The 13,244-nt window shown below is 40.4% G+C and overlaps 1 protein-coding gene across 3 annotated transcripts in view; it reads left to right on the forward strand.

The window, feature by feature from the left end:
- The window catches only part of vti1a (vesicle transport through interaction with t-SNAREs 1A), a 353,121-nt gene that overhangs the window by 60,314 nt on the left and 279,563 nt on the right, over positions 1 to 13,244 (forward strand). Inside the window, exon 5 of one of the 3 annotated variants that reach the window (XM_060842088.1) lies at positions 5,913 to 8,859. The exons of the other annotated variants lie outside the window; for them this stretch is intronic. Within the exon in view, the coding sequence (XP_060698071.1) occupies positions 5,913 to 6,209 (297 nt within the window). The 3' untranslated portion in view covers positions 6,210 to 8,859. Of the gene's footprint in view, positions 1 to 5,912; positions 8,860 to 13,244 lie in introns of those variants that run through there. 3 annotated transcript variants of the gene reach the window in all.

The following is a 13,244-nucleotide window of genomic DNA, read 5'->3' on the forward strand; positions in this document are numbered from 1 at the left end:
CAGTGTGGAAACAGGCCCTTCGGCCCAACAAGTCCACACCGACCCGCCGAAGCGCAACCCACCCATACCCCTACATTTACCCCTTACCTAACACTACGGGCAATTTCATGTCTGTTCAGTAATCTGCACTCCAGTAGATTCGGGCATTGTTGAGACAGGGATTGGCAGTGCCTCCATGAATTATGAATCCATTGTCTTCACTACCTTGCCTGGTGGTCTAGTTTCCCATTTGCTGAGAGGTGTAGACAGGACTTAAAAGGATCAAACCTGCATGAAGTTGTTATTCAAAGCCTGTTTCATTGATAAATAGTAAGTTTGCACAGCCAACAGAGTAATGTATAGCAATAGGTAAAACATAGAGAAAATGGACACATAGGGGATACATTGTCGAGAGTGTGGTGCTGGAAAAGCACACTAGGTCAGGCAGCATTTGACGAGCAGGAGAATCGACGTTTCAGGCATAAGCCCTTCATCAGGAATGAACCTTGTGGGCCATAGGGGCTGAGAGATAAATGGGAGGGGTGGATCGGGTTGGGGAGAAGATAGTTGGAAAAGTGATAGATGAAGATGGGTAGGGCAAAGGTCATAGATTGGAAAGGAGGGTGAAGCGGATAGGTGTGAAGGAAGATGGACAGGTCAAGAGGGCAGTGCTGAGTTGGAGGCTTGAGACTGGGAAAAGGTGGGGGAAGGGGAAATGAGGAAACTGGTGAAATCCACATTGATCTCGTGTGGTTGCAGGGTCCCAAGGTCCTGGCGTCGGGTGGTTAGGGTTTGGTGATGGAGGAGGTCCAGGACCTACGTGTCCTTGGTGGAGTGGGAGAGGGAGTTAAAGTGTTTGGCCACAGGGTGGTGGCTTTGGTTAGTGCAGGTATCCCAGAGATGTTCTCTGAAATGATCCCCAAGTTGACTGGATCTGCGCTACCTCCTGCTCTGATGAGGTTGAACAGTTCATCAAATTTACCAACACATTCCACCTTGACCTCAAATTAACCTGGACCATCTCAGACACCTCCCTCCCCTTTCTGGACCTCTCCACCTCCGGTGAACAACTAACCCCGGACGTCTGTTACAAACCTACTGACTCTCACCGTTACCTAGACTACACCTCCTCCCACTCTGCCTCCTGTAGAAATACCATCCCTTATTCCTAATTCCTCCATCTGCTCCCAGGAGGACCAATTCCACCATGGAACATTGCAGATGCCCTCCTTCTAAGACTGCAATATCCCCTCCCATGTGGTCGACAAGGCTCTCCTTCACTTACTACACGTCCGTCCCTGAACCCTACCCCTCCAATCGCAACAAGGACAGAATCCCCCCGGTCCTCACCAATCTCCAGCTACATTGCATCATCCTCTGCCACTTCTGCCACCTACAAACAGACCCCACCATGAGGGATATATTTCCAGCCCCACCCTATCTGCATTTTGGAGAGACCATTCCCTCCATGACACTCTTGTCAGATTCAGGCCCCCTTGCCCTGCCCCCGCCCACACACGACTCCCAGCACCATCCCCTACCAACGCAGGAAATCCAAAAACGGAGCCCGCAACTTCTCCCTCACCTCTATCTGGTGCCCCAAGGATCCTTCCACATCCAACAGAATTTACCTGTACTTCCAGACATGTCATTTACTGTATCGGTTGCATCCGATGTGGTCTCCCCCACATTGGGGAGACCGAATGTCATCTTGTGGATCTTTCCAGAGAACATCTCTGGGACACCTGCATCAACCAACCCCACCTCCCTGTGGCCGAATACTTAACTCCCTTCCCCCTCCACCAAAGATATGCAAGTCCTGGGCCGCCTCCATCGCCAACCCTAACCACCGGGCGCCTGGAGGAAGAACGTCTCATCTTCCACTTAGGGACGCTGCAACCACATGGGATAAATTTGGATTTCACCAGTTTCCTCATTTCCTCTCCCCCCACCTTATCCCAGTCCCAAGCCTCCAACTTGGCACTGCCCTCTTGACCTGTCCATCTTCCTTCCCACCTATCCGCTCCACCCTCCTCTCTAACCTATCACCTTTCCCTGTCACCTTCATCTACCTATCACATTTCCAGTCTCCTTACCCTCAGGTCCACCTCCCTCCCATTTATCTCTCAGCAACCCCCCATATTCCTGATGAAGGACTTATGCCTGAAATGTCGATTCTCCTGCTCCTTGGATGCTGCCTGATCAGTTGTGCTTTTCCAGCACCACACTTTTGACTCTGATCTCCAGCACCTGCAGTTCTTACTTTCTCCACATAGGAAATGTAGAATAGTGATTAGTTAATGTAATTATGACATCGTTTGAAGTGATTATTTGGTGTTTGTTTTTATTGTGTTATTGTCAAGCATTCATTGTGATTATCATTTTTTGAATGAAAAAATTGGGACTATTGGGAATTGCGGTTGTGTTTACTGGAATTGATGGAGAATGATTTGATCATGGACAGTTAGGCAGGACTTGCATGTGGCTAGGATTGTGTACTCATGATAGTAAGGTTGTGCAGTTGGTGGCAAGAGCTATGACTCCATGATGGTGGGGATATGCAGCAACAGCAACTTACCAATATACCTATATCAGAAACAAAAACACGTTGCTGGAAAAGCTCAGCAGGTCTGGCAGCAACTGTGCAGAGAAATCAAAGTTAATGTTTCGGGTCTGGTGAACCTTCAGAACAGCTGAGTTCTGAAGAAGGGTCATCTGACCCAAAGTGTTAAATTTGGATTCCCTACAGAGAGACTGCCAAACCTGCTGAGTTTTTCTGGCAACTTCTGTTTTCGTTTCTGATTTACAGCATCTACAATTCTTTTCAGTTTTTATTCCGTATATCTTTGTCTGGTACTATGAAGCTGCTTCAGAGTGGAATAACAGAAACATTGATTCCAAATTGCTGTGGTCTGCTCTGTCATATTTCATGTGACAACATAATTTTCATTATATGCAATCTGGCCATGTGTGTGATTAATGTACAGGAATCATCAGCCATGTGAGCAGCATATAGCATTTGATTCCTGATACATATCTGTCATGGTGGTTCAAATGCTGATGGTGCTGTGGAGCTTGACATATTACAGTTCATTGCCACGGTCACATTCGTGGCTGTGGCATTGCATCCTCACCCTGCCATATGGATGCAACAGGTAGTAGATCTCAAAAACGACATCCTTCATGAAGTGTAGGGCTTGGACACATGGAGTGGAATCTTCTTGGCCTATCTGGTGCTTAAAAAAGTGTAGACCTATTTGGGCAGGAGGCACAGTGCCAATTTCCAATTGGTGGGTTGAATTTTTGTTATTAATTACTCCGAACATTTTCGGTGACAGGGGTTTTCTGACTGTAATTGACAGGAATCTCTTTTGTGTTTATTAGTATCTCACAAATACTCATTCTCACTCTATTGGAGTTACGTTCATGGGAGCAATTTCATTATCAAAAATTGGGAACTCGTCTGTTCTCAAACCTGACTATGTATACAAGGCAGGCACCTGACATTGTCCATGACTACTTAGAATCTATTGTGAGTACAAAATATTACACTAACTTTTCTCCCGCAGGAAATAAGCTGTTTACTTGCACAAACGCTTATGACGTTAGATATAAAGTCCCTTCATGCTCATCAGAATGAGGAATCTCATTCATATACAGTCAGCTCTATTGTCCTTAATTACTTAGTGTTAGCAATGAAGGTTCAATGGGTCCACTACATTGCTCAAATGAGGCTGAATTCAGCAAATCTGACCAGGATAGGAAAGTGGGGCTAAGCCTACATGAGAAATTTACAGAAGGGATGGGGTGGGTGGAAAACACAGAAAATAGGACCAGAAGTATGCCATTCAGCTCATTGAACCCACTCAGTCATTTGACATGATTACAGCCGAATCCTCTCACTTAATGCCATAATCCTGCTCTCCCTTCATACCCTTTGACACCTTTAGGCCCTAAAAGTCCATCTACTTCTTTTTAAGTATATTCAGTAAGAAAATAAAGGTAGTGAATGGTACTTAAAGGCTGTGATAGTGGAGGGATCCTGGGAATGGAATGAGCAAACTTGGTTATGAGACGGAGAGTAAAAATTGCAGGGACAATGAAGGCTGGGAACTGAGTATTAAGGATTGTGACCACAATGAAGTAAATTGGTTTATGAGCAAGGAAGAAGAGTAATGGAATTGAAAAAAGGTTGGTTACAAGGATGAGGCTTGGCTTGGGATCTCAGTGCGAATGGGGTCGGGGCAAGAGTAGCAGTACTCATGAAGATAGTGGAAGGACTGATAGTCAAAAGTGGAGTGGGGCAATATAAGACGGACAGAGGGGATAGGAGATAAAAGGCAAAGGCCAACAAGTTATACATGTGAAATATACGCAAAAGAACGGAAGAGGCTGAAAGACTTGAACTCAAAGTTTACCACCATTGTTTTATACCAACTCATTTTCCAGTTGAGCTATAAGGAGAGGCTGAATAGACTAGGGCTGTTTCCCTGAAGCGTTGGAGGCTGAGGGGTGACCTTATAGAGGTTTATAAAATCATGTTTGGTATGGATAGCGTAAATAGACAAGGTCTTTTCCTTGGGATGGGGAAATCCAGAACTAGAGGGCATAGGTTTAGGGTGAGAGGGGAAAGATGCAAAAAGGACCTAAGGGGCAACTTTTTCACACAGAGGATGATGCGTGTAACACTTTATCTTCCTTACCTTATCAATTCTATAGATCTTTAGCAAGATAAGGTAACAGGAATAGAACAATGTATTCATCTGCTTAGAGAATGTAGTATTACCCTTTAGTCATTCCCAATTGACGAGTCTGAAAGTTTTCCAAAATTTATCAATACCGTTCAACTGAAAGAATCACATGTAACTCCACAATACCTTTTGATACCAAGCTTAAAATAGCATACAAACCAATATACATAGGCTAGTACATACTTTATGCTGCACACTGACACCAGTGTGATGTTGCTAAGTTTATTATTACTTTTAAAGAATCCAGTTAAAAGTTGGGTAAAATTCCTTGGGTAAAGTTCTCTGTTAATACTTTATGCTGCACACTAACACCATTTTAAAATGTTGCTATGTCTGAGTAAAAGTCATTACTTCAAAACATTCTAACATTTGTCAGTCTAAGTTTTTAAATCAGCCTGTAGTGTAAAAGCAACCTTAAACACACATACTTTTGATCTGGCTCATACGGTTTTCTTCTGTATAGAATGTGTTTTACAACTAACTCCAGTTAAACAAAATATAATGTAATTTCACGTTTGATTAAGTCAAATTTTTAGGAGAAAGTAGGACTGCAGATACTGGAGAATCAGTTGAAAGGTGTGGTGCTGGAAAAGCACAGCAGGTCAGGCAGCATCCGAGGAATAGTAGAGTCGGCATTTTGATGAAGGGCTTATGCCTGTAACATCAACTCTCCTGTTCCTTGGATGCTGCCTGAGTTGCTGTGTTTTTTCAGCAACACTAAGTCAAAATTATTTGTTGTTGACCAATAACTTGATCCTGCTGAGCTCCTGGTGCAGCTTGGGGTCGAGGAGAAATTAATGCAGAGTCATCCATGTTAGAACATTTACAGAGTGCTGAACATAAAAGTTAAATGACTTGGAGATTAAACCATTATGCAGGCTGAATCTTCCATTGTGTCAGGGCTGCATAACAGGTGATGAAAGGCATATGGATCCACATTGCTTAGAATTCAAATGTCAAAAAGCATAATGCTAATATAAAAAGCTGATATATGTATGTATCAGCATCAGAAAAGACACACCATTCATGAGTTATGGAGGTTGCATCTCTCCATGAACAGGTGACAGCAGGACAGACTTTCATTCAAGATGGGAGCAACCCAATAAGTCTCCAAAGTTGCCCTTGAATTTGATAAGATGCCCTATGCAAAGCATCTGTCTCATTCCTGCTCTTTCTTCACAGATCAGTAATTCCATGCCAGATGTTGGAACCATTGAAAGCAGCAGCAGTCTTACCATCGATAAAATGAAAAAGACCAAGAAAGAGGAAAAGGGAAGAGCTACATCAGAATCAGGGGGCTGTAACTGTGTACAAGCAAGCTGTGCAAGTGGGGAAACAGAGTTTTCGGTGACTCGACTAGTCTACCAGGAAATGATGTACAGAAGGCATTGCAGTTACCTCCCGATATGTAAACTACTGTACAGAATGCTTTTTCACCCCGTTAGAGAAGCCATCACGTCCAACTTCTATCTCCTGTAGGTCGATCTGCAACCAGTAGGCTTAGGAGGAAGCATTCTGTATGTGGAACTGAAGGTTGCAGCAAAATCAGAGCATTTCCTCACCACCAGCTTCTTTGCTTAATGGAAGTCTTGTTTGGCATCTTCCAATTCAGAACACAAGTGCATTTGTGAGGTTATAGATACTGTTTACAAGAAAGCAGTTCAGTTGGATCATTCCACTATAGATCCAGACAGCAACTCACTTGAGATGTGGAATATGCACCTATTACTGGGTTCTGCCGGGTACATGAGGTAATCTGTCATACACACATGGTGCTTTGAGCTGCTTGATATAAGCCATCCAGATTCCTGAACACACAGAAATTTATTTCTTCACAGACTAACAATTCCTGTAGGGGTGGACTTGCTTTTTAGGGAACTGTTGGAACATTTACATTCTACACAACTGCCAAGTGCCACAAATGTTTATGCCCCACATCATCAGGTCTGGTTCATAGATGACCAGGGGAAGCCTCAGAAAGAATGGCGAATAAACCCAGAGCAATTCTCTGGCTGATGGCATACAATGCAGCACCTGCTTGTATTTTTGATGATGGGCTTCCATTGCTTGGACTACGAAGGTGGAGCACTGCAATACTCATGGGCAGGGTCTCCAGAATTGTGGTTGTTTACTGTGCATTGCACGACCTAGCTCAAAGATGGAGTGAGAACATACTAAAAGTGGAGCAACGACCTGTCGCCTCAGATGTGGAAGAAAGGGAGTCTGTTGGAACTGTTGATAGAGGAAGCTGGAGCAGTGGTAAAATGAGGCAGGCAGACAAAAGAGAACACGATAGTGACTAGTTGTGAGAACTAATGACTTTGCGTGAACATTTTCTGCACACTTAGAAGTAATAGCTAGTTGTGATGCATATGCCTTGGTGCCCTCATTGAAATGCTTGTTTTATTACTGTGAAACTTTATGATGTTTTGCGTGTCATAAATTGGAAAATTTCTTTTTTTTTTCTTTTGCTCCAATAACTCCTGTTCAGTGGATAGAGCATCAGAATGAAATTCTGTGGGCTAACATGGGACTGTGCTTTTAACGCACAGGCCATTGTTTGCAAGCGATATTAATCTATCAAGAGTGATGCAAAAAGGATACATTATGCTAATTGGCACATACAACACAACCATGTAACTTATGTTGCTCATTTTCAGCAAATTTCCATCTGTGAGATGAGACGTATATATAAGAGCATCAGCACTCTTCACAGTGCCATACCTGAGGGCCTTGTGAGCATCTGAAGTGATAATTCCTTTCTAAAATACCATGAGGGGCAATGCAAAACTGTTAGGTACAAAAAGATTGTACAGGAAGGTGGAAAGTGCTTTTGTATTCATTTGCAAAAAGTTGACTCATCTGTACATGAAGTGTCTTCAATATTCTTTCATTTTTTTGGTTCCTGCCATTGTGTTTGGGTGTTGTCTTGGCTACACTGAATTGATGATAGCCTGCTGACTGCTCTGTTGCCTCATCCCTGAGAGTAGATTGTCCCTGCACTTGAACACACCCTGAAGGAGCAACTCAAGAGTTTTGTGTTTTCTGCATCATTTGCAAGTTTGGGTGTGGGTGAAGATATCTGGTCCAATGATGTTCATGGAGTTCAGTGAGTGAGTTTTAAATATGGTATCTGAAAGTTGGAGCCTGGAAGGTCCCAAGAGGGACCAGAGCTTTCTGCTTGTCTGCCTGTAAAATCTGGCATTTTACACGTGCATGCAGATGTAATGAGCTTTGAAGAATGTAATTGTGTAAGAAAACCTAACTTGCCAACTAAGTGGAAGCATCACCTGCTTTTTGGAACTGCAGTGACACTTAGGCTTGCAAGAGAAAATTCCACCCATTATTTCTTGCTGAGATTTTGCTTTGCTTTGTAGTCTCTTTTAATACTTGGACAGGTAAAATCTTCTACTAAGACCTCTTCTTTCCCCTCTTGATCCGTCTTGTGGTAGCTTTCGCTGGTTAATGTGCCTTCTGCTTATTCTGCTAGCCATGCTGTATTCCAAGGGAAATATTTGAGACTGTATCCTCAGCAGAAACAACTGATTTGTGCAGAAACCTTGAAGTCAGAAATGGCTCCTTCCAGAACTGCTACATAATTTGCTGAAGACTTTTGGAAATTTAATGAATTATAGGAAGCAACAAACATCTACAGAAATGTAGCAACAGCCAATGGAAATTGATCAACATTAACTTGAAAGTAGTATCTGATCTCTCAATAATATGGGCCTTGAGGTTCAACCTCTTTTGAATGAGTGGACGACCTCTACCAACGAGTAGTTGCTACTGATCCCAACTTCTCACTGTCTAAGTATGTTGCCTTTAAAGAATTGTGCACAGCAGCCACATAGCACAATCTCCACACACATCAAAGAGTGTTATTGAATTTTAGCTGTATCTGTGACAAGCAGTTTGGTTGACCTCCTCTGACCTCTACTGGATTTTCAGTAAGAGATGTCCTCATATAATTTAAGGTGAACTATTTTAGGAAAATCTAATGAAGTCTAAAGAAAAGAACAAAGGGATAGAATCAAGGACATACATTGGTCTTCAAACTTCAAAATGTGTACGTCCTTTTTTTGCTTTTTGCTTTGATTGTAAGAATCATTCCAATTAAATTTTCTAAACACCTGTTGTTTTAAGCTGTGTTTCTTAGATTCATTAGACTCATTCATAAGCATAATATGCAGAGAATGGATGACAAATATTGGGTACAAATTGGAAGACTAAGTGGTGATAGTATATTGGTTAGTATGTGTTTTAAAATATGGTTTTGAGAATGTACATATCATCATTGAAAGTGACACAATATCATGTGATCCATTTCAGCCAGAGTTTGTTAATATGTGTAAGCTGACTCAATACGTCTCCATTAAAACCGAGTGTCCAAACTCTCGTTCTGCTCTTCAACTCTGCTTGCATTAATTTAGAAAGAGAACATCACAAAAATAACAATATGTGAGCAAGACCATTCAGCTCATTTCAGTTCATTAATTCTGAAAGACCTGAGTGTATCCATATTGCAGCAACAAAGTGAATAAATCAAACTTCCCTACATGATCTCCGATACTATGCTACATAATCACTACATGTAAGAATCAAGTCTTGATACCAGCCCTAAATTTATCTTTTATTAATTTTAATTTGCATTTTTTGTCTTACTGTTATTTATTTATTAAAATATACCAAACTGAGAAAGAGAGAGGGTCTCAATAAAACATGTATAATTTTGATATAGCTGTATGGATGAGCTGCAAGAATGATGATTTCCCCCTGCAAGGAGCCGCAGTTTCAGGATATACACAATGGACTGCAGTGAGAAATTTCCTCATTCAGAAGGTGGTGAACCTTTTGGAAAAGTCCTTGAATATATGTAAGAAGGAAGTACAATTCCAGAAACTAAAGATGTCAAGGAGTAAGGAGAGAAGAATGAGAGTATGGAATTGAGATGAAAGATCATGGTTATGGTGACTGGCAGCATGGGCTCAATTGGGCAGAATGGCCTACCCTACTCCTATGTTCTTTGAAATGCTTCAAATTACTTTTTCAGTTCTTTTAACTGCATTGTTTATCTCTAGAACAACTTTATTCGGTAGACTCATTGTAGGCTGAAAATTCTGAATTTCTCTAATCTTCCTTAATATCTGGACCTCTCACATTATTGATTAACCTATTCATTTTATTTTGTGGTCTGCCGTGCTTTAATGTCTCCCTTGTGCCTTTGGAGCCAGATAATGTGGACCTGTTAAGGCCAGGTTTCAGCAAAGAATTTGACATGTTTTCACTGCATTTCGTATGTGAGGAATTATAGAAATGTAGAAGCAATGTATCTTTCAAAATGCTAATAATCAACAGTCAGATTGGCCCATTGCTAACATCAGAGTCAAAAAGTATGGCTGTGGAAAAGTTCCTGATGAAGGGCTTACATCTCCAAAATGTCAACTCGACTGCTGCCTCACCTACGCTTTTTCAGCACCACAGTTTTTGACTCTGATCTTCAGCGTCTGCAGTCCCTTACTTTCAAAATCATCTGATGTTAGCAATGGAGGGGGATGTCATTTAAAATTGACTGGAATAAGAGGACCTGGGAACTATCATCCAGGAAAAATTAAAATACTGTACAAAGGATTCCTTCACACAGAAAAATCTGTGCGAAAACAAAATATGGTGCATTATGGGAATTTGAAAGGAAATGATGGCTGGAAATATTCAGCAAATTGGGCAGTATGTGTGGAGGAAAACAAAGTTAACTTTTAACATTGGCCTTGCATCAAAACTGAAGAAAGATAGGACGAGGGTTTAAACTTGAGAAGGCAAGGCCTTTGATAAGGTGAAGGACAACAGATTTGAACTAACTGAAGTTTACATTATGTAAAATGCAAAAAGGGTATTAATGGGCATAGTCTAAAAAAAGTGTCTGTCTGGATAAATGGCTACATAGCAACCATCCGAATGTGATATGAAAAGGTAAAGGAAGAAACAAGCCAGCAAAACAAACAAGATGGAGGCAGAAGTTATGATCTAATGTTGTACTCCGAGTTGCAGAGGGATCTATAGGTCCTTGTGATTAAATCACAAAAGGTTAGTATGCATATACCAAGGTAATAGGGAAGCTAATATAATGTTATTATTTTTATTGTGAAATGAAATGAATATGAAGGTAGAAAGATTATGCTTCATTTATACAGACCATAAAAACATACAACGAATGAGTGGAAGTAGACCAATCAATGAAATCACGGTTGATCTGATACTCTTTTGCCTTTAACCCTCGATTCTTTTAATGATTAAAAAATTGTCTATCTAAGCCTTGAAATGACATACTCAACAGCTGTGTGTAAAAGATCCCACAGATTGCCTACTGTCTGAGATAGAGGTGAGGAGGATTTTTTTTCTGTCTTAAATAAGTGACCGTATTTTGAGATCATGCCCACTGGCCCTAGATTTTCTGACAAGGGGATTCAGTCGTTTTGTACCGACCCTGTGAAATTCCTTAAGGGGAATTAATACACAGTAAGATCACATGGAAATTTTTTTAATCATTCATGGGACATGGGCATCACAGGTATGCCAGCATTTATTGCCCATCCCTAGTTGCCCTTGAGCTGCCTCCTTGAACCATTTGGTATAAGTAGACCCTCAATTCTGGTAGGGAGGGAGATCCATGATTTAGATCCAGAAAAACTGAAGGAATGATATATTTCCAAGTCAGGGTGATAAGTGGCTTGGAGGGAACTTTCAATCTAATAAAGCATTTTGTAAAAATATAAAAGTTATATAATGAGACAGAATGTGAACCACTCTGTTGCACAGCATGCATTACTACCTCAGTTGACAGGCATAGATCATTAAATCTCTTAAGAGAAGAGAGATAAACATTTGAAACAGAAAGAAGATACAGAACTATTTTAATTTCATGGGCACAGGCACAATTTTCTGAATGGCCTTCTGTGCTATTATCTTCTGGCATAAGAACCTGGTGCAGCAGGACAAGTGGGCACTGATCATAGTTGCAAAAGAAATTTAGCACAGGTATTGAGAAATAATTATCCATAGAGGCTCAATGGCTGTCAAAAGGTTGCTTGAGGCCATGATACTAGACTCATTTAAGAACAGCTAGATACTATAATGGGATATGGGAAGATGATCGGATTATTATGTCTGGAAGGCATTTCTTCAACTGAATTTATCCTCTGATCATTCATTTAATCATTGAGATACGACTGCAAGGACACCAAACCTCATTTTCTAAATTTAATCTTAACTCATTGATCCTGTGTAAAATTACCAAAATATAAATATATTTTAAATAGGTTGGTGTCCTATTCCCTTGTATTCTTTACACGTGGGGTTCAAATTAAAAAGATTGTGACATTGTTATTGGTCTCTAGTAGTAAACTTGAAGTATTACAATCTAAAATATACATTTTAGAGGTTATGAAATTGCGCTGCTTTTCCTTTCTCAATCTCTTACCTTATAGGTCTCGTTGGGTAAATGTGAGTGTACCTGCTAACAGGTTTCTGCTCACGAATGCCACTTTCCTCAGTTTTAAAATTACATACCTGGTGCTGCCTCTAATTTTCCTTTCACCTTAGAATGAGCCATTTCTCCACAATGGTGCAGCTGAGCTTGAGAATTCAGCAGCATGAGATAAAATCTGTTTCTCTCTTCTACAAGGTTGGATTTAATGTTCCATTGTCTGTAATTCTGTGCCCTCTTTTGATCTGTATTTCATAGACAGTGGAGCTTGAAATTTTGAAGTTGGCAATTTTTACAAAATCTGCACAGAAAATATGAAAGCCTCAAATGGTGGACACATTTAATAAATATGGTTAGTTGCATCTTAATTCATAAATAATATTTTCTGTATAAAATTAGCAGTAGAACATAAAACTTTTCTAAATCAGAAATTACATATTGTTCCACAAGGTGGCATCGTTGTTCTCTACTGAACTTTTAATATAATCAAATATATCACTGCCATTTTGAGAGAATGAATTGAGTCTTCATGCTGTGTAAGTTAATTGATGTTGTTTTAGGTTTACTCTTCTAATACTTAAGTGTAATGAATTTTAAACACCAAGTCAGTAAAGTCTAGTAATTATTTGGTAAACCACTTAATACTTGAGTCATTTGGTGAAAAATTTAAAGTTCTAGACCTTAAAATTTGATTCCAACAGTTTGATTTTATTACAAAATGACCAAAATAATGTGTGTTGAAATTTGAAAATTGTAATGAAGTTGCTGGAATGAATTTAGAGTCAAGGGGAACATATTCCTAACGATGAAACTAGACATTTCAGTTTTAGAGCAAGGTTCAGATAATGTCCACCTTCTCCATTTGTTACGAATCTGTTGAATGCAAAATAACAAAACTGAAATAAGTAATGATGATTTCACAAATAATCATTATAATTTGTAGGTGCCTTGTTCAGGATGTGACTTGTATCCAATTTGAGCTTGAACATGATTAGATATAACTTTACAATGACAGGGGAGGTGAAGCTATTGTG

Source organism: Hemiscyllium ocellatum, chromosome 22, assembly GCF_020745735.1.
Source record: "Hemiscyllium ocellatum isolate sHemOce1 chromosome 22, sHemOce1.pat.X.cur, whole genome shotgun sequence".
NCBI lineage: Eukaryota > Metazoa > Chordata > Chondrichthyes > Orectolobiformes > Hemiscylliidae > Hemiscyllium > Hemiscyllium ocellatum.